A 21,690-nucleotide genomic window follows, 5' to 3' on the forward strand; every position below is an offset into this window, starting at 1 on the left:
GGTATAATTTATTTGATTATATTTTAGATTGCTCATGTTAGTTCTAAGTTTAAAGACTTTAGACAAAGCTTAGATTGGTGTGTTGCAGGGGCGTGGGGAGGGACACTGGCGCATGCGTGCCACCCAAAAAAATAAAAATGTAAAAAAAAGAATGCAATATCTTTATCTTTATAGTTTATTTTTTCTGCTTAATTTGCCTTTTTTCAACTATGTTTATCTAGTATTCAAAAAGTTGAACGAAATTTGAATATCAATTAGTGACAAGTTAGGAAAGTACATGTTATTACTCAATATACTGATTCGGTGCGTAACTGCAATTACGCGCCGATGTTGATGAAAAACTCCATAAGGAAAAGTTTTATAAGTTTATTAACTTCATAAGAATTTAGACTCAAAAAGCACGCAATTAATATAGCGCACCGCTGTAGTTTAACCTTATGGCAGATTATTTTTCTACAAAAAGTTTACAAAATACGTCACGCTTAAAGAAAAATTAAACAACTTTACAATTTTTTTAATGCTTCATTGTTAAGACTACTGCTAGTTTTATTGAACTTTATTTTTGTAAACATAAAAGATAAGCGTGTCGGCCTTTGAGAAATAAACTTTGTTTGTGATTTTTATTTTAAACAAATACAATGAAATGAATTAAATTTAAAAAGTATACTTTTAACTATTTTACAAAGTTGTAATAATCTGTAATAACAGTTATAAAGTTGGTCTATTTTAACTTCTGTGTAACTTTATTAAAATTATGTGCAATGAGGTGTTGTTATCACTGTTGTACTGTAAATTAAAGAGATTGATATCTTTTTCGTACATAAAACAGATACTTTCGATTTATTGAATAAATTAATTTTTAAAGATATTAAGTTTACTATAAGTAATAAAAACTATTTTCTTTAGTAAGTTTACATTTTTGCAAGTATAAGTAATTCTAATGAAAATTATACTTTTATTTAATTGTTTAATTTTGTAATATACAAATATTTTTTAAAACAGTTAACGAACTTATTTTACTTAATAAATTTATTTCAATTATATTACTTATAAAAAAATTTTTTATAGCTAATTACAAAAGTTTTAATTTAGAGGATTTTTGAGAAAAAAATTTGCGCACCTCCTGACCAAAATACCACGCTATGCCACTGGTGTGTTGTATTCCAACTTAGGACGAATGTATACGAGATACAAGTTTTTAAGAGGTGTAGGTTTAAAACAATTTAAAAGTTAAAGATATAAAAATGATGCAACTTAGTAATCGTTTTTAATTTGGTGGTTCAATTTAAAATGTTCACCAATAAAAGTTTGAAGATATTTAAAAGTTTTAGTTTAAAATAATCTTATGTTGTTTATTTTAGTTTCAAAACTAATGAGAGGTGTACTTTCTTTAAAATATTTAGAACTTGACGTTTACTAGGATTTAAGTTTAATTTCATTTATTTTAGCCGATGGTAAGCTTTATCTAAAAATGTTTGTAAATTTTTCTTAGTTTTAGCTAAAATTTACTTCCTTAGATTTTGGCTGACGTTTGCCGACACCTGAACTAGATTAAGATATTTTTATAGAGAGAATTTTATAAGATTAAAATTAAAGAATTATATAGACTGAATTTTCTAGAGAGAATATACATTTGTTTAGTTTATGTTTTATTAGTAGCATTGAACAAAAATGCAACAAAAATCATCTTTCATCTGGTTGTTGTGACGTGCTACCCATCTGTAAGAATATTTTTTTTTATTCAATATCAAGTTAATATTATTTTAACTACATAGTGCTTCTATAGTTTTTATTTCAAATGTTTTATGTTTTAAGTTAGTTTTTGAAGAATATTAAAAACATTATAATAGTCACTGTAAAATAACTTTCATTGCAATTTTTAACCACGTTTTAGTTATGTATGCTTATTTGAAAAAAATATATATATAAATTCAACATGAAATAAAGAAGTTTATCTTAATGAAGCAGTTAAAATAGTTCTAAACTTAAAGAAAATTCGACTGTAAATAAATTTTTAGAACCAAAATCATCAGAACTTATTAGTACTGGTTTGTAGAATGGCTTTTATTTTAGTTAATAAGAGTATGTCGTAAAAATACTAAACAAAATATTTTCATACCTGTACAACTTAGCAGTGGTAGATGACTGGGTTGTAACATCCCTTGTTGTATCTTCTTCTGTAACAACAAGTTCTGCGACGGATAATTCTTCTTGGGTGGTAGGTTGGTCTGCAGTATGGAACGTATCCTCTGCTGTAACCTTTACCGTAGTATGATGGACTGTATCCCTTGCTGTATCCTTTGTTGTAGTATGATGGGCTGTATCCCTTGCTGTATCCTTTACCGTAGTATTCGTCTGGGATAACCAAACCTGTAATAAGTATGTTTTAAGTCATATATAGCTATTTAGATAAAAAACAATCCATAAGTACTTTAAGTTTCCGTAAATTTTATAAATTGTGTTGAAAGTAATACTTTAAATGCTTGTATAAAGTTTTAAACATATAGAAAAATAATTTCTTTAATTAACATTAACGTCTTATGGTGTACGAAAACTTTTGTTACTCATAACAAAAATTTAAACTTACCAGTTTCTTTTTCCATTGGTGGAGTGAATGGGTTTGGGATGGCAAGAGCTGCTCCAATGAAGCACAAAACTACAAACAATTTCATTTTGCCTATTTCTATTTGAAATATGATAATTCTTCATCCAATACTCGAGTTTATATATATTTGGAAATGGCTTGTATAAACAAGTTTTCTGTCTGTTTTCAAGTACCCTCAGGTTTATTTTTGACATAAAGATTAATTATAACGAGGTACTTAACTTCGGCTTTGAAGTTTGTTGTATATAGAGTAACTGATTTGTTGTTGTAATATAAAACAATTGTTGTTTTACCAATGACCAGAAACACGTGCACAAAAGTTGGAAGCAGTGTTATACTTGCATCAACCAATAGAATTACTCCATTTGGCAAAATACTTTAGTCTCGACTACTTAAAAAGTTTGTATTTTTAACTAACTTTCAATCATTTTAACTAATGTCAAGTGAATTCTAAATTGGATACATTTTTACAACTTTTTAAAACACTTTTATTTTAGTTTTACTGTCTAAAAAAGCAGTATACATTTGTATTATTTAACACAACGATTAGTTATGTTTTGTTGAAAGATATAAAATTTAGAATTATATACAGAAATTTAACTGTTGATTAAATTTCATATTCTTTAAATATGTTTATACATGTATGTATATATAAAGTATTGTCGAAAAAACGCATATTTTTGTTTTGTCTATTATGTATTTTTTTTACAGGTACATTAGACTATTTCTTTACTCAGTTTTCTAAAAGTTGTTATTTTAAAATAACTGTTCTGTTTTTGTGAACTTATGCTATCAAGTAAACCAGCAGGAAGATTGAACTAATCTGGCAACTTGTGGCATTTTAAAAAGCGGAAGTTTCAAATACGAAGAAAGTACGAATGTTTTCAAATACCTTTGATTTTAAAATTTTGGAACTAGTTTCAAAAGGTAAAAATTCTACAGCTACGTTAAACCGTTTGTAAACTAATTTTATTATAAAAAAGACAATTTAGTTGCATTGTAGTGTTATAATTTTATTTTTGATCTTTAGGTGGAGCATATGTTCTAATGCTCCGCTCAACGCGACGCCACTATTACGTATAATTAATTTAAAGTACAACACATGCTCATTGTCCTTTTTTTAGTTAGAGGCAAATGTAGGTTGGAACATAGATAGTTTTGTTTGATTTTTACTATGTTCAATATTTTTTTTGTTTTGTAGTTACTTTAAGTCATTCACTAGCAGTATATATTTTACATAATTTAAAAAAAGTATTTAGTATTTGTAACTTTTAATTTTTTTTAGTATTTACAAAAATATAAAATATATTTTTTTGTTATATTTCTTATAAAAAGCTTAAAGTTAAATGTTTTTCAATGTACTTAAGCTTTAGTTTAGCAATATTTCCTGATTAATGCTATTTAAATAAAAAACTTCTGATTAATAAATCGTATATGTCATCATAAAAAGTCTAATTACCCATTTGATGTTTCTATCATAAAATTTGATCGATATTAAGTCCCACCATAGTCAGTTTTTACAAAGATTATGCATGAAAAACTCTGTTTTGTCTAAATAAATTAAACGTATTGAATAAACGTATGTTTCTTTTATTTAATTTATTCGTCAATTCAACGAAATCGGTAAAACCCACAGAAACCAGGTAATAAATAAAACTGTTTAATTTGCACAGTATGTGTTTTTAAATCAGCTGTTTAAAGTCATACTAATCAATATTTTGTGACAAATAAAAAAAAGTTTGTATTTTGTCATTTAATTTTTTGTGTTGAATTGTATAAAACACGAATTTAATAACTATTAAAATAATAATCAAAATCAAAATGTATAGATAGTAACACATCTAAACATATTGTAAAATAATAAGGAACTTATTAGCGTTCGTTTGCATAATACTAAAGTAGATATTTAAAAAAACTAGAGTTAAGTATAGAGTTGTCTCATTTAGGTATATAACTGTCACAAATGAAAGATTTATTTTTGATCATGTTTGTTAAAAAATAAAGTATAGTTGTTTAGTTTATAAATAAAAAATAACTAATTTAAACTGCACAGTTTTATAAAGTTCTAGGCAGAAAAAAAAACAAGTGGTTTAAATACTTGTACAATTCTTCTAATTAAAATTTCAAGTGCATTTTAAAAATCAGATTCGTTTCAAAAACAAGCTGTTCGTGTAAAACAACAGCAAAGGAGGGAAAATATTTTATATATTTAATTTAGTTTAAAAAAAATACTATTGTTTAGTTTACACTAGTGATGTACCGGAATCAGTATCCGGGTCCGGATCCGGCCGGATCTTGATATGAAAAACAGATCCGAATCCGGTTCCGGCCGGATCTTAATTTTAAAAAAAGGTTCGGATCCGGTTCCAGCCGGATCATAACAGAGATCCTGGCGATTCGGATCTAGTTAGTTAAAAAGAGCATACAGAAAAGTATTTTTTCAAAAACAAACTTTTAATATTTCGTGGAAAAGATTGATATCTGTTTAAAGTATAGTGTGATTAGTTAAATTAGATTAAGATTTTTTTACCAGATTTTAAATCTTATTAGAATGATTTGTACAAAAGACAAAATTTAAAAATATAGAAATTAAAGTTAATGCATACATTTAATACATTAGTTACAGTGTTCATTTTTGTCTAAGATTATTATTAGTTATGTCATTTGTGTGGAGTTATTTTACCGTAAGCTCAGAAGATGATGCTATTGCTGTTTGCACAATTTGCACCAACAAAATAAAAAGGGGTAATAATCCTAAAAGTTATAGTACTACTCCTTTACATAGACATTTATCTGCTAAGCACAATGTGATTTACACAGCAGCGGAAAAAACCTTAGCAGAAAAGGCAGGAAGCAGCACTGGTTCGCCTTCAGCTCCAAAGAAAATAAAACTAGCTGCTATGAAGCAATCAACCATGAATGATTTTAAAAACTTCAAGCCTTGGGGCAAAGATGATCTAAAAACAATTATGGTTAATGAGAAAATCAACAATATGATTGCTATTGAAAACCAGCTGTTTTCAATAGTGAATGATAAAGAATTCATTGAACTCTTGGCACATTTAGAGCCAAGATATTTGATCCCAACCGAAAATGTTTCAACGAGGTAATGCTTCAATGGGCTTACCAAAATTTGTCGTCTGATATTTCCAAACCTTGGAAAAGTCTTTGAGTTTTTCTTTTACGACAGACATATGGACTAATTCAAAGACCAATTCGTCATATCTTTCACTGACGGCGCATTAGTTGAATGAAAGTTTTGTTTAACTACTAATGTACCGGACTCATTATCCGGGTTCGGATTTGGCCGGATATTGCAATTTTTGTTTGATATCCGGATCCGGCCGGATCTTGATATGAAAAAAAAATCCGAATCCAGTTCCGGATCGGATCTCGATTTGAAAAAAAAATCCAAATCCGGATCCGGCCGGATCTTAATTTGAAAAAAAAGTCCGGATCCGGGTCCGGCCGAACCCAAAATTGTGAGTCCGGTACATCACTAGTTTACACATAAAAATCTAAACAATTGGGTTTTAAATAATAAACTACTATGCTAAGTTGCACAGTTTTACAATATTTCAAAAAGCAACAAAAATATAAGTGTTTTAACAAATTATAAAAGTGTTCCAATTATAGTTTCAAGTGTATTTAGAAAAAAGATAAAATGAAAACTGTTCGTGTAGTCAATACTAAAGTGTTTCGCCAAATTGACTGATGCTATTGGCTTCTAAAGCAGGTTATACTTCACATGCACGTGTTTAGTAAAACAACACTTACTTCACAATAAAACAATAAATCATTAATTTAAATATACATAAAACTTCAAAGTCTAACTTGTATATCTAATTACGATTAATTTCAATGTCAAAAATAAACTAAATGGTACTTAAAAACATCAACAAGATTTGTTTATTTAAGCTACATCCACATGTATATAAGCTCAAGTATTTGATGAAGAATCATCATATTTCAAATAGAAATAAGCAAAATGAAGTTGTTTGTTGTTTTGTGCTTCCTTGGAGCAGCTCTTGCCATCCCAAACCCATTCACTCCACCAATGGAAAAAGTAACTGGTAAGTTTTATCAATTAATTTATTCAAGAAACAAAAGTTTAAAAACAAAAAAAAAACATAATAATTGATTGAAACATAAATAATTTAAATTCTTATATCATACAATAACTATTAAAGTTTTCGATTATCAAAAACTGCATCAAGAGGTTTTTTAATATTTATAGTTAAAAACTGTTAGATTTATGAACTAACAATTAATTTTTTATCATAAACTATTGTTAAATAAAAAAACACTTATACGAAACTATAAATATTTTTCTTATTTTAGTACAATTTTTAAATTTTTGTCCTGTTTTGCTTTTATTAAGATAAGAAAATTAAAATTAAAAACACAAGTTACTAATTTCAATCTCTATTTGTTTTTAAAGTATAACAGTTACTTTTGTACTACAATCATAATCTTATAAAGTTTTATTAGTATTAACGATTCATGTTTAAATCAATATTAAATGAACCTAAGTAAAGTTAATTTTTTGGGTTGTTTACAATTACATTTTTACAGGATTGGTTATCCCAGATGAATACTACGGTAAAGGATACAGCAAGGGATACAGCCCATCATACTCCAACAAAGGATACAGCAAGGGATACAGCCCATCATACTACGGTAAAGGTTACAGCAGAGGATACGTTCCATACTGTAGACCAACCTACCACCCAAGAAGAATCATCCGTCGCAGAACTTGTTGTTACAGAAGAAGATACAACAAGGGATGTTACACCCCAGTCATCTACCACTGCTAAGTTGTACAGGTATGAGAATAATTTTTAAAATTTTGTTAAAAATATGTTTATAGAGCAAAAAAAAAATTGTTGAAAAAATCCATAATATACCAGAAAATTTTTTTCAAATTAAAAATTAAAGTGTGTTTTAAGTCTCGACCAACTATATAACTATTTTTGTACTTCTAGTTTCATAAAACATACAACATTGAGGATATAATTTTATATTTAACTAAAAAAAAGAAAATCGAAATAGTCTCGAATTTAGTTATTATGACTAAATTACACTAATTTACATAGCTTTTTTTAACCTTATAGAATTTAAAACAAAATTTATTTAATAATTAACTCGTAGGTATAATCAATTAATATATATTTTGTAATAACAATTAAAAAGATTTATTTTTTTACAGGTGGATAGCACGCTACAACAACCAGATAAATTTTATATTTTTTGTAAAGTTTTTGTTTAGTGCTTATAATAAATTATAAATTAACTAGAGTTCTTTACGTTTTATAATAAAAATTTGATTTAAAATTTTGAATGTGGAAATATCAAGTTGATAAGCTAAAAATAACTTACTTTTTTAAAAACTTTGTATCTTTGCAAAGTTTGTTAAACAAATTTAAAAAGAACTGAAAAATATTTAAATGGGAATTAACTTAATTAAAAAAAAACTCTTTACTATGTTTGCCTAAAATTTATTAGGTTTTAAGAAATTAAGATTTTTTAATATGTTAAGTAATATATATATTATACAAAAAATGTATCTTAAATTGATACTTGGTTTTAAGGAAAGTATATGTCAATATTTATCATTAAATTGGTACATTTTAGTTGAAGAATTTTATTTTATTTAATGTTTGTAGACTTTGTGATAGATTTCTCTATGAAATCAGAATACCCACTAGTTTCAGTTACCCATTAATTGTTGTTTAAAATATTTTCTAAAACCAGTAACTGTTAGTAACGAAAAGCTTTCACCCTTTAGGTTTCTATCTTAAACTCCAACTAACTATTTGTATCTAAACTTCTTGAGAAACTGATCTACTTATTACTCGTTAGTTTTACTAATAAAAACAAAAAGCATTAACTGTGAATTTTATTACTTTATTTCGATAAATTTTCCAAGTAATTATGCAAATATCCTCTATTGTTCTGATACCCAGGCAATTTTGTAGTATTGATGTGTTGGTGTGTTTATATCGATCGCAGCGGAAATTCTCGGGTAAACATCACAGTCTATTTTGAATTATTCAATATTGTCAATCAGTTCTGGCTATAAAGTATATAAATATTAATTAAAATCATAAAACTACCAAAAAAATAATACACTCACATCTGTTACTATTTAATAAAACTGATTTCAAAAAAAGATAAAATTAACTTATTTAAACTAATTAAAATAGCACTGAAAACACCTTTTATTCATTACGTTTAAATTTTAAATAATGACATTAAATATTGTTTAAACTTATATTAGTGATATGAAAGAACAACATTTTTAAGAATTTCATATATACTATAAAAGTAAAAAAGCATAACAAAGGTGTTAAAATCCAATTTGAGAAAGAAATCTCTATACTATTGTATGTGTAACCGCTTATGAAACGAATTATAGTGTTTACTTAATACTAATAGTCTGTTTGTAAAATTTTGTAATAATATAACTAAAACTACGCTAGTAATACTAGACTTAGTTTATGGAAAAATAAAAAGTATAAGCTAAATAATGAAAAAATAGATTAATCAAGATCAATAACATGTAAATAATAACAAGTGTTCTTAATTTACACAATTTAAAAAATATTACAAGATCTTAAAAACTAGACATAAAAGTGATAAACTTAGACGGATATTTTGAAAAATATACAAATCAAAGTCAGATTACTTAGCAACTCAAAGACTATTTATATTGACAAAGGTTCTAACCAATAATAAACAATGAACTTCACAGTAAGATCAACAACAACAGACATTGTCAAATACTGGCTAAAACTGATCAAACGAGCGCAGACTATAATCTCACAATAAGCTGACAACGTCTGAGACGTTGGGCTGTGAATGATTTAGCTGTGTCATTTTTTCGATATTACCCACAAACGGTCGCTTCAGTACTTTGTACTTAAGCCCGCTTGGTTAAGATCACAAAAGCGGTTTCTCGCGACTATTCCTACCTGATGAGTCCTAATAAGGACGAAATTGGTTGTAGGGTTGTCTCGGATGCTGTTGTTGATTTTGCGGTGAAGTTCATTGTTTATTATCGATGGCATAAACATCTCAACTTTTTTGATGATGGCCAAAATAAATACTGGCATCCTAGAACAATTAAAAAAAATATCCCAAAAATGATTGAAAATAGAATTTCAAAACTAACAAAAAGCAAAGTATCATTTGATAACGAAAAAAAATTTACCAAAATGCTTTAAACAAAAGTAAATTCCATCATAAGCTCGAATATAATCCGACAATTGATAAAAACAAAGCAAAAAACACACAAAGAAAGTTTATATTTTACAACCCACCTTTTTGCGAATCAGTGAAAACAAAATTCGAAAGCCTCTTTTTAAAACTGCTGGACAAACACTTCCCGAAATCAACAGAACTACGCAAAATCTTTAATAGAAGTTACACCAAGATATCATATAGCTCTTCCACAAAAATAAAAGCAATAATAAGTGGACACAATGGAAAACTGCTCGAAAAACCACCAGCTGAGCCGAAACTGTGCAACTGCAAAAACAGAAAGCAATGTCAGGTCATAAATAAATCCGAAAACGTAATCTACGAAGCAATTGTCTCATCTGAGAAAAATGAAAAAGATGTCATATATTAGATCTACCAGAAGATACGAAGACCTTTCAAGTGTAGATTATACGAATATAGAGCATCACTTCCGAAACCCAACAAGAATAAGCCCACCAACTGTACACAACTCGATAAGTACATATGGAAATTGTATGAAAAAGACGAAAAATACACAATCGAATAAAAATACTCAGACAGTCCAACAGCAGATTCAAACCAAACTTTATGTGCGAAATATGTAACCTAGAAAGACTGTATATAGCAAACGCTAACCAGAGAAAAATCCTTAATAAGAGAAAAAGAACTGGTCACGCAATGCCCTCATTACCCCAGGAAATATTCTTAGTTTATTTTTGATCTCATTAACTTAGTTTATTTTATTCTATTCAATTTAGTTTAATTGTTCCATTATATTTATGTTTGTATTGTGTATACATTTTTGTTTTTGAGTGACAACCTTTTCGTTAAAAGACTATTTCTGTTTTCATGAAACCCCCATAAATCTTAATATTTACATTTTTATAAAGCTTAATATATAAATGTATAGTTAATAGATTATTAAAATTAAACTTATCGGTATTTAATTTTCAATTAATTTACTTTTGTAAACAAAGTCTTAATGATAACTCATATTTTTAATTTAATTTTAATTTTACTTTTATGTTTACTTTTATTTTCCTATTCATCGCTCTGTATACTTTTGTTTTTCAGCTTCATTTAGCGTCTGATGAACTTCTCTGCAGGGAAACGGCGTAACACAATAAATTAATATAACCCTAAGTTTATTAAAATACGTAATAAGCTAACCCTGAATATTTTAATTATGAGAATAATTTTTACTAACTAATACTAAATTTTAAAACCTAATGCAAAATTTTTCTGATAAAACTCTGACTATATATATTTTTTTAAACTGTACAAGATTTCTTTAAAAACAAAATCTAGTGCAAAAATTTTTGATGAAAATGTTTTGTGCAAAGTTTTAAACTTTTTACAAAATATTTTTAGTAAACCATTATTTGAAAAGTGTAATGCTTTAATAACACCATATCTTCTATTTTCTAAGCAAATTAAAAATATTAGCTCTTAATTTAAACGTAAAACTTGCTATTCGTAAAAAATAGGTAATGCATAAAACTTAGAACTTAAGTTTTTGAAAGTTTAGTACAACTATTGCATACCATATTTATTTATATGTAATTAAAACTTGTATAATTCTATCTCTATCTTTAACCGGTATAAATAGGTATAGCAACTTAATTTAGTTATAAAATAAACAACAAAAACTATGAACAATTTATTGCCTTCACAAACAAACAATACAAATGGTTGCGCGACGCTTAAGTTTTCTACACAATAATCTTATACGAACTTCAATGTCGATAAAGGTGGAAAATACAATATTTATGAACGTAGAAATCCTATCAAAATTGTTTCATATCGTACCACAGCTTACGTCTTCGGCCTCGAAGTCTCACGTAAGCTGTTTTATATCGTTCTATAGTTAACCTCTGCGGTCTTGCAATCCCAAGCCAACTATTTTGTATTGTACTGCCATTCTCGTCTCCGGCCTCGAAGTCTCACGTGAAAAGCTGCAACTACTTCCACGAAGGAAGAGTCGCCCCGTTGAAGCGGCCTAGGTCCGCTCCGTAGGTTAGCTGAGGTATTATAACCTGTTTGTCGATGTGCTTCATCGTTTATATATATTTTTACTCTCTCTTTTGCAGGTGGCTTTACATGTTGACAGTTGCAGATGGCTTGACATGTTGAAAATTGCAAGTGTCTCAGCATGTTGAAAGCTGCAAGTGTTTCGGCATGATTGAATATGCATGTTGGAATCTGCAGGTGTCTCGACACAGTTTTAATAGCCAGCTTACATACTCACCTGGCTTTGCACACGGCATTTAATGAATACAAAATTATATTCATTTTGCCTTTGTCAATCAAAAAATATCGAGTTGAATTTAAAATATAAATTGGAGAACTGTTGTTATTATTTATTTGAAACTTGTCTTTTAAAAATAATTTTAAATTAAAAAATTTTTAAATTTATATTAATGCATGCATCGACACATGGACGATTGTGGTGAAAAAAGTATGATTTCACATAAATGTCCAACATCGACTCTTATTTAAAAAACTTTTTTTTTTTTAAGTTTGCAAAATAAAAAAGATATAAAAATTTACACGTTGTAATAGAGTTTTGTTGCCATTGACAATTAAATAATAAAAACACCAAAATAGTTTTAAACTTCAAAAACTTATTTTTGTCTGCAATATTTACAAGCAATCACTAAAGAAACCAAAAACGAGAATCATCGAAACAATTATCAAGGACTAAAAAACGCTAAGGCATTGACGCAAAAAATAACAGTTACTTTGTTTAAACAAACCACAACAATATTTTTTATCTTATTGTAAACAACTTGTTATTTAAGTGTTGATACAATAGGCTTATGAACTTGATATTGTTAAATTAGTTTTTATTCTGAAATATTTACTCTTAAAATACTTAACTCATGCAGTAAAAATTAAAAACTAACAACTTAATTTGTAAATTCAATAAATATACTTAAGTCATATAAAATGTCTTAAGCAAATTGAAGAATAAATATTTTTACAAGGATATTTCTATAGTTGAGAGAACTTTGTATCATATGCAAATTTCAACTATATACAACAAACAGTTTTTTTTATAGTTTTTTATGTTTAAACAGTATTTATACAAATATACACATATAAAGATATACAGTTTTTAAAGTTATTTACAAAGTTTAGACTTCGTTTTGTCTTACTGTAGATGTTAATGTTTGATTTTGGTTGATTTGCAGATTATTAATAAATGACTTGGTCGACTTCATTTTATAAGTGCTTTTACTTCTGTTCAAGATATATAGAGCTGTCATAGATTATTTAATGAGGTGTTTTAACAACAATCGCTTTTCTTCAAATACATATATTGTTTTGTTGCTAAGTCGAGTTTTTACCTTCAGGGTGGAATAAGTACGCATACATAAGCACTTTTTTTAACTGTTTTATTTCTAGTACTGGAGCATTTTAATCAAGAGTGATTTTCTTTGCTGCAAATTAAATGCCTTTATGTCTGTGCGGCTGATAAAAAGCGATTGTATTTTTTACGACAAAAACAAGTGCAGTGAGAGTTAAAAGTGCTTTCATTGCGGCTTACATGCGCTCGTTTGGCGACTTATATGCGATTAGCGACTTTTTAATAATAAAAGCTTTGTGTTAAAATTTTGTACACATTTAGCACAAATAAAAGTATAGATGACAATAAACTGTACATATATGAGAAAATTAAGCAATTCTCTATTTTTTTTGCTAGCAATTAAACCACTCAAAGAATAAACACTATCGTTTTAATAAAACTCAATAGACTTTTACCACACGCTTTTACCTTTAATTTTACACTCACTGTCACAAAAACCGGTGATTTACACTACCATCCTTACTAAAATCAAATAAGCGATGATTGCAAACTATAATTAAGTTCAGTTTTACACGTAGAAAAGCATTGAAGAAATTTTTCCGAGTCGTAAGTCTAAAAAATAAATGTACTCTTAAAAAGTAACTTAGTAAAGTAAGTTAATTTCTGATCGGTTTTAATTAAACCGTTACTTATATTTGCCTTGTCTTTGAAAGTTTAGTTTTACGAGCTGTTAGAGGACGCCAATTATTGCATACCATATTTATTTATATGTAATTAAAATTTATATAATTCTATCTCTATCTTCAACCGGTATAAATAGGTATAGCAACTTAATTTAGTTATAAAATAAACAACAAAAACTATGAACAATTTATTGCCGTCACAAACAAACAATACAAATGGGTGCGCGACGCTTAAGTTTTCTACACAATAATCTTATACGAACTTCAATATCGATAAAGGTGGAAAATACAATATTTATGAACGTAGAAATCCTATCAAAATTGTTTCATATCGTACCACAGCTTACGTCTTCGGCCTCGAAGTCTCACGTAAGCTGTTTTATATCGTTCTAAAGTTAACCTCTGCGGTCTCGCAATCCCAAGCCAACTATTTTGTATTGTACTGCCATTCACGTCTCCGGCCTCGAAGTCTCACGTGAAAAGCTGCAACTACTTCCACGAAGGAAGATTTTCATAAACCACATTTCATAAAGACTACTAAAAAGTTAATTTCAGCTTATAAATGTATTTGCTTCTGAACTATTGCGAAAACTTACTAAATTTGATTTAAAATTGTGAAACCTTTGGTTGATACTCTTGAATAAAATTTAAAGTATACAATGTTAGTTAATTGATTATTTTTTATTTCTTTGATTAACTTTCTGCTTTGAATGGCACACTTATTTAACTAGTATACTAGCTTAAAAAGGCAATGAATTTACATTATCTTTTATAGTTAATATATTATAAAATAGGTAGGAAAAGTTCTAATATCTTATCTAAATAAAATTTTTGGATTTCTTTATTTTAAATGTATTAAAATACAGCTTTAAATATACTAAAGAAAAAAATAACGATTCTATTTTGTTTGGATATATAGTTTTCTTATTACATAGTTTTGAAGTTGATGCTTAAAGCAATATAAATCTCTTTTGAGAAAATGTCTACCGTGTGCAAAAATATTTTATAATTGTCATTTATTAGGATCTGCCATTTGCTAAACTATAGAAAATTAAACTTGAATCCTAATAGTTTTATGTTTGTAATATTCATAAAAATACTTTAAACTCTACTGAATTTAAGAACTACCTTCAAACTTAATATTTAAAGATCTTTGAACTTTTATTGCTAAAAATTTAAAAGAAACTACCATATTAATCAAGTTTTTAGATTTGCATCGACTATACTTTTTTTAAGAATTAAAAAGTTCTAAATCTGTAGATATAACCACTCTTAAAAATTTTAATTGTTAATTTAATGGTTAATTTTCGTTTAAACTAAAAAAACAAACAGGTTAATCTGGTCTGCATACATGAAAAAAAAATTAGCCATCTGGTGTTAATAAAACCAAACTCTTTTTACTGCTGCAATATTTCTTATACGTTTTACCTTGATAGACTATAAAAAAAAAAAACTTAGTACTAGATCTTTAAAGTACAATAGACTTAAGCTTGAACTTATTACTTGTTTTTAACTAATTAACGGTGAAACTATAACTAGTTTGTAAAACAATTTTATACTTGCTTAAAAAAGTTTTTATTGAGAAGTGAAAACAGAAAATTTGGATGCAGAACCATTTCAATAATAATGTTCATCATCATTTATTTTCAACTAACTTTTGGAATAAACTTCTAAATAAAACAGTTTCATGCAAAGAGTTTGCTCAAATTCGAATAAAGCTTAAAGATTTTTTTTTGTTAAAACACTTATTATTAAATTTCGTAAACACATTGTTTTGTTTTTCTATTTCAATTATTGATTTAATTTGTAATTAACACTTTTGCTCCTAAAATAAGATTGTTTTCTAGTGTTCTGAATATGCATACTTATTAATATTTTTTTTATGGTTAGTGTTTTTGGACTTTTGGTAATAAATATTTTAATTTTTGTTTAAAAATTAAAACTTTATTACCCTCTGGTACAAAGTATTTTGTTTATCGTTAATAGTTTATTTCATTCTGTTTTAATGTTTAAATATAAGTTTTAGATTTATTTGTATAATTTGTTTATAAAGTTATTTTTATTTTATTTTTATACTCTTTTATCTGTATTTTAGTTTATGGTTCAAGTTTTTATGTCTAGGGTTAGTTTTTTTTTGTCTAAGTTGCATTTAATTATCAGCAATTAATTTTTAATTACTTTTTGTATATAAAATTTTTACGTCGTTTATCAGTCCTTTTTTGTATAAAGCTTTATTTTTGCTTTACTAGATGTTCACTTGTATATACTCAATATATAAAGAAAAAAAAAATTAACAAAATATATTTTTTTTAAATTTAATTAGTTACAGCAATATTTTAAAACTTATAATAGGTTTTCACGTTAAAATACAATTATTTTCGTGTTAGTTTATACTTTATTAGTAGCACAAAACAAAAGCTTTACAACGAAAAATATGTTCATCAGTTTGTTAAAAAGTGCTGTCCATCTGTAAAAATATTTAAGTATTTTAAAAAAATTTAATGATAGACTTACGAAAATGATTTTAACCCTCATACAATTTATAAATAAAGTTTAACTCGAAATAATAAAGTTAACACAATTTTACAATTTAAAATTAATATGTAAATCAAAGTAAATCAGTCCTCATAACAAATGCTGTACTTCTATATGGTAAAGATATTGACTTAAAAATATAGTTTTTTGTTTTAAATATACTAAAAAAAAAAACAAAAGCATACCCAAACAGTGTAGCTTTTTAGATAAATATTAGAAAGAACATTAGAACCAATAAATGGACATTAAATACACCTTTGGAGCTTAATATTATACAACTAAATACACTGATAGGCAGTTTTTTTCATTAATTAAGATTTTTCACATGATTAACAATTGTAATAAATACTTTTCAGCGTCATACGAGGAACATTTAAGTAACTAAGTTTTGTGTTTAACTTAAAAATTAAACGCTATGTTTTTATTACAAACCTGTACAACCTAGCAGTGGTAGATAACTGGGGTGTAACATCCCTTGTTGTATCTTCTTCTGTAACAACAAGTTCTGCGACGGATGATTCTTCTTGGGTGGTAGGTTGGTCTGCAGTATGGAACGTATCCTCTGCTGTAACCTTTACCGTAGTATGATGGGCTGTATCCCTTGCTGTATCCTTTGTTGTAGTATGATGGGCTGTATCCCTTGCTGTATCCTTTACCGTAGTATTCGTCTGGGATAACCAAACCTGTGATAATTATGTTTTTGGTAACATAAAACTATGTAAAATTTAAATTAATCCATAGTTATTTTTAGCATCGGTAAATTTCTTAAATTGCTTAAATTAATTATACTTTAAATACTAGTAAGAAGTTGTTAATTTACTTAGAACAAAATATTTTCATTACTATTTACATCTTATTGTGAGATAAGACTTCTATTATTTATAATAAAAAAAGTTAAACTTACCAGTTTCTTTTTCCATTGGTGGAGTGAATGGGTTTGGGATGGCAAGAGCTGCTCCAAGGAAGCACAAAACAACAAACAATTTCATTTTGCTTATTTCTGTTTGAAATATGATAATTCTTCATCCAATAATCGAGCTTATATACATTTAGATGTAGCTTAAATAAACAAATCTTGTGGATGTTTTCAAGTACCCTTAAGTTTATTTTTGACTTTGAAATTAATTACATGTAACTCACAAACTGCTCTTTGAAGCTTCAACTATACTGTTTGAAGCACTTTGTGTTGTTTTAATTAATTACTGTTATTTTAAAATTATTTGCAAACAAATATTAATGTTTTAAAATAAAGGTTTAACTGTTTTCAACCAATCAAGTTTCGACATTTGGCAAATTTGTTGTCATCTATGAGATCATGCATGTTTTTCGTTTGTTTCATTGTAAAACGCAACTGTTGATTTTTCTCAACCACTATAATTAATCTTGTCATTAATATAATAACAGCAAGCCCACTTCTAAAACCTATAGTACTGCAAACATTTTATTTTGCATTGCTATGTGAGTTTTACATATTGTTAAATGAATTTTTTATATATTATGTAAAAATAAAACTTTACAGTTTGTCAAATACATGGATGTGAATTTTATTATGCTTTTTATTAACCTATTAAGTAAATTTGATAAATAAACTCTTAAGTATGAAGTTAACCTTGAAAAAAAAAACAATAAAACTTGAATATATACTTCAAGTTTTATTTTCTTTATCAACTTTATCGAGTTTTTAACAAATTATCGCAAATCTCTTAAACTTTGTTAAATAATAAAATTAATTATCACCGTTAGAAGTTGTTACAGATCAAAGTAATAATTTACCACGGATATAGGTCTATAGATATTTAGAATTAAACCAATGTTTATAAAAATATAGTAAAGTAATTAAGCCGCTTCTATTTTATTAGGTGCAATTTTTTATCTATCAATACGTATATTTTCAAAAATTTGATTAATCGGTGTATTTTTGTTGGTACTTCTAAATGCTTACAGCATAATCAAAAATACAATCGATTATATTTTTAATAATCAATAATATGTTTTGATAACTTAGGTTTTATTATGAAACGAATCTATAAAATAATTTACCAAGTTTGAGTAAAAACTAAACACTTAATTTTACTTTATAAATAACTGTTACGGTAAGTACAATAGAATACAAGTAAAGTAAAAAAGTACAAAAATACTAATCATTACAAAGTGCTATTGAAAAACATCGAATTAAATTTCTTCTGAGATTCACATTTACATACCTCATAAAAACATAATTATATATTTTATAATATCGTATTATTTTTTATAAACTAAAACAACGATGAGTGCAGCTCAAAACAAACACTTTGAAATAAATACCCATAAAAAAATTGCTGTTGAAGTCGCTGGTTGTTGTTAATTTTTTTTCAAAATATCTAAAAAGCTATTAAAAGAGATTTTAAGCTTTTCTTATTTTACATACTTGCTGAAGATAGATTTACTACTAGAACTACAAATAAATCTAAATGTTGCGTAAGTTATAAACTAGAGTAAATTTAGACAATACACAGTAGACTACATAGTTAAACAATTGAAATATAAATAAACATTTGTATTGTTTTACAACAAAAATCTTTAGGATGGATGAAAAATTTATAGAGAAATTATTTATCATTTGTAGACAACAACGGTTACAGACATTTTTAGATTAGGTTTTATGTGTGAGATTGTTGACGATATTTTACTACGCTTTTTCGGACTTTAGAGAGGAAAATATCTGAAACTGTTTTTTAAAGTAGAAAGTTCATGTCTCGCTAGACATTTTTTAAGAAAATAACTTTTCTAAGTAAAATTATCAGATACATTTTTTTCACATCACAAGTCGATTAAGTTTTATATGTTGTTTAAAAACAGTCTGTTGTACAATATAAAATATTCAAAAACAGTTGTTTATAATAGGAAAAAAGTCTATAACGCAATAAAGCATGCTTTGATTAATATTTGCATAATCAGGGTTAGGTTACACAAACCCTTTGTTACTTGTTTACATAATTATACATAGTAAGTTTGAAGGTCCCAACACAAAACATTTAAGCTATTTATTATTTTTCTAACTCGACTAAACACGTATGTATAAAATATATTGAGACTTTTAAAGAAAGTAAACAGCGTTTAAAACTTCAACAGCATTATTTTAAAAAAGCTATTTTTGTTAATTTAAAAATTGATCATAGCTTTTAAGAATTTAAATTGTGATTTTTATCACAAATTACTTGTTTAACATTTAATTGTATAAATCTAAACGAAAATGTTTAGAAAAACATAGTCAAATAAACTGCTTAAATATTTTTTTACAGTAGAATCTCTTTGACCTTAGTTGCATGCAGTTTAAACAAAGAAGATATATAAATTTTTCATTACTTCTTAAATTTAATACTTTTGTTGTGTAGAACTGTAGACTCAGATAAATACTATTATAAAAAGTTACAATGCTTTTAAGTTTTAAATTTTAACTCAACACATGTTAGCTTTACTTTTATTTATCTATTTTAAAATCGTTCTTTTCTTTATTTTTTATAGATTTGAAGTAAACTATAATGAAACATAATTATCCTACATTAACATTCTTTCTTCTGTCAATTTTGATTGAATCTGAAGCTTATGTACTCAAAGAAAATTCAGGTTTGTTTATATTAAAGTTTTAAATTTTCTTGTAAGATAATGTGAACTGTGAGATTTTTTATGAATTAAACTTTCAAACAAAATTGTTACTATTTAAAATAATCGATGACTTATAAAGGTAGGTTTTGTCTTATGCTTTATTCTGTATGTAAAAGCTTAGAAAGTATAAATAACAGTAAATATAAAATTGGAACTTGGATTTTTTAATTTAACTGGTAACTTTTGTTTGTAATCCTTATTATACACATTAGACTAAAAGTTTTTAATATTCAGTTTGAATTCCAATTATAAAAAAATGCTCAAACATACGTAAGTTTAGCTAAATACAGTTGAATAAATATATATACATACGAACCAGAACAACCTTCTATAGTACTTAATTTTTTAGAAATTTTATTTCGAAAATAATCTTCTTTTAAAATTAACATTTTAAACATGAAAAGCAAAAAAAAAACGTTGCGTACTTTTTTAAACTATTAATGTATAGATATAATCAGCAAGTAAACAAACTTCTATATACAAAAAACATTAACTTTGAACCCAAAAATGAAAATCACAGAACTTCAGACCAAAATATTCGGAGGTAATCTTGCTCGAGATGGGGAATTTCCCTACAGTTGCTGGCTTTTCGCTTTCGGGGGTTCCCTGAACAGCTGCGGATGTTCGATAGTGACGTCAGAATGGGTAGTCACTGCGGCACACTGCGTACAGGGGTAAATGACTAAAAATAAATACAAATTGATGATCAAAACTTTAAACGTGCGAGTTCTTCGGTAAAAGTTTGTTTTAGACAACTGGATAAACACACAAGTATTATATCTGGTGACTTTAAAGTTAGCTTGAGAATTGTTCGAAACTTTATATGATTAGAGTTTTTGTATAGAAGCTGAATACTAAGTCTTTATAACAGTAGTGGTAGAGAAAATTTTCAAACGTAGATTTTCCATTAAGTTGTGGAACCTGTGAAAATATTACCAAAATTAGTAAAAAAAGTTTTTAAAAAGTGTTATATGCCGATGTACACAGTTTATTGTTAACTAATAAAAAACTGGAAATACACTGTAAAAAAGATATGAAATTTTATTTTTGATAAGCTTTTCAATTTAAAAATTGTTTATATATAAGGTTCATTAAAGTTCTAATAAAATATTTACTAGAAAGATTGTTTTTAGTTATATAATTTTTGATTTTTTTAATCACTTTGGTGCTGATTATAACCTTGATATTAATAGATATTTTTTAGTTAGTTTGATAATTGTAGGGTTTTGTACTGCAATCTTATATACAAGCAATCTTTTGAACAAGTACTTTTTGACTAAAACTATATAGTTTCATTTTATATAATGTCTTTTTTATGTGTTAATACATGTTTTTTGCTGAATAGTAAATACAAAGCATGTCTTAAAATTTTTAATATCAAATATTATTTTAGAAAACAAATGAGCGTTATGACTATTTATGCCGGTAGCACTGATAGAACCTCTTCACTTAATCAGCAGCAACGTAAAATTTTACAAATTGTCTACAATGGTAGTTATTGTTTTTAATGATCATTATCTTTAATATGGTAAACTTAAATAACATAAGTTATTTTTTTTATGTTTACAAAAATATAGTTCCATAACTGCTGTATCGTTAACTACTATAAATATTTTAATTGAATAAAGTTATTTAGTTCAAGTTAAAAAAAAAATAAACATCAAAATTAA

General features: G+C 26.6%; 3 protein-coding genes across 4 annotated transcripts; 1 reads left to right on the top strand and 2 right to left on the bottom strand.

Moving 5' to 3' along the window:
- Positions 1-1,632: 1,632 nt before the first annotated feature.
- On the bottom strand, positions 1,633-2,723 carry LOC145835762 (uncharacterized). Its single transcript, XM_082943476.1, has 3 exons — positions 2,588-2,723; positions 2,120-2,370; positions 1,633-1,719 (listed from the first exon to the last, which is right to left on the bottom strand). The coding sequence occupies exons 1-2, from the start codon at positions 2,670-2,672 to the stop codon at positions 2,129-2,131; spliced, it is 327 nt and encodes a 108-aa protein (XP_082799602.1). The 5' UTR covers positions 2,673-2,723; the 3' UTR covers positions 1,633-1,719; positions 2,120-2,128.
- A 3,800-nt stretch (positions 2,724-6,523) lies between these two features.
- LOC145835628 (uncharacterized) lies at positions 6,524-7,903 on the top strand. Its single transcript, XM_082943303.1, has 3 exons — positions 6,524-6,678; positions 7,181-7,431; positions 7,815-7,903. Exons 1-2 carry the CDS (start codon positions 6,594-6,596, stop codon positions 7,420-7,422), a joined length of 327 nt encoding a protein of 108 aa, XP_082799429.1. The 5' UTR covers positions 6,524-6,593; the 3' UTR covers positions 7,423-7,431; positions 7,815-7,903.
- An 8,309-nt stretch (positions 7,904-16,212) lies between these two features.
- LOC145835478 (uncharacterized) lies at positions 16,213-17,422 on the bottom strand. Of its 2 annotated transcripts, none has more exons than XM_082943091.1 (3): positions 17,280-17,422; positions 16,817-17,058; positions 16,213-16,307 (listed from the first exon to the last, which is right to left on the bottom strand). In XM_082943091.1, the coding sequence occupies exons 1-2, from the start codon at positions 17,362-17,364 to the stop codon at positions 16,817-16,819; spliced, it is 327 nt and encodes a 108-aa protein (XP_082799217.1). In that variant the 5' UTR covers positions 17,365-17,422; the 3' UTR covers positions 16,213-16,307. The 2 variants fall into 2 exon arrangements, with proteins under 2 accessions (XP_082799217.1, XP_082799216.1); XM_082943090.1 differs by having other exon boundaries at positions 16,808-17,058.
- Positions 17,423-21,690: the final 4,268 nt, after the last annotated feature.

Source organism: Thalia democratica, chromosome 5, assembly GCF_965202585.1.
Source record: "Thalia democratica chromosome 5, ktThaDemo2.hap1.1, whole genome shotgun sequence".
Classification (NCBI taxonomy): Eukaryota; Metazoa; Chordata; class Thaliacea; order Salpida; family Salpidae; genus Thalia; species Thalia democratica.

Bases quoted from the DNA above. Each gene is read 5' to 3' on its own strand.
- LOC145835762 (XM_082943476.1), bottom strand. From the start codon at position 2,672: ATGAAATTGTTTGTAGTTTTGTGCTTCATTGGAGCAGCTCTTGCCATC. The intron at 2,371-2,587 runs GTAAGTTTAAAT...TACTTATTACAG, and splicing joins ACCAATGGAAAAAGAAACTG to GTTTGGTTATCCCAGACGAA.
- LOC145835628 (XM_082943303.1), top strand. From the start codon at position 6,594: ATGAAGTTGTTTGTTGTTTTGTGCTTCCTTGGAGCAGCTCTTGCCATC. The intron at 6,679-7,180 runs GTAAGTTTTATC...ACATTTTTACAG, and splicing joins ACCAATGGAAAAAGTAACTG to GATTGGTTATCCCAGATGAA.
- LOC145835478 (XM_082943091.1), bottom strand. From the start codon at position 17,364: ATGAAATTGTTTGTTGTTTTGTGCTTCCTTGGAGCAGCTCTTGCCATC. The intron at 17,059-17,279 runs GTAAGTTTAACT...TAATTATCACAG, and splicing joins ACCAATGGAAAAAGAAACTG to GTTTGGTTATCCCAGACGAA.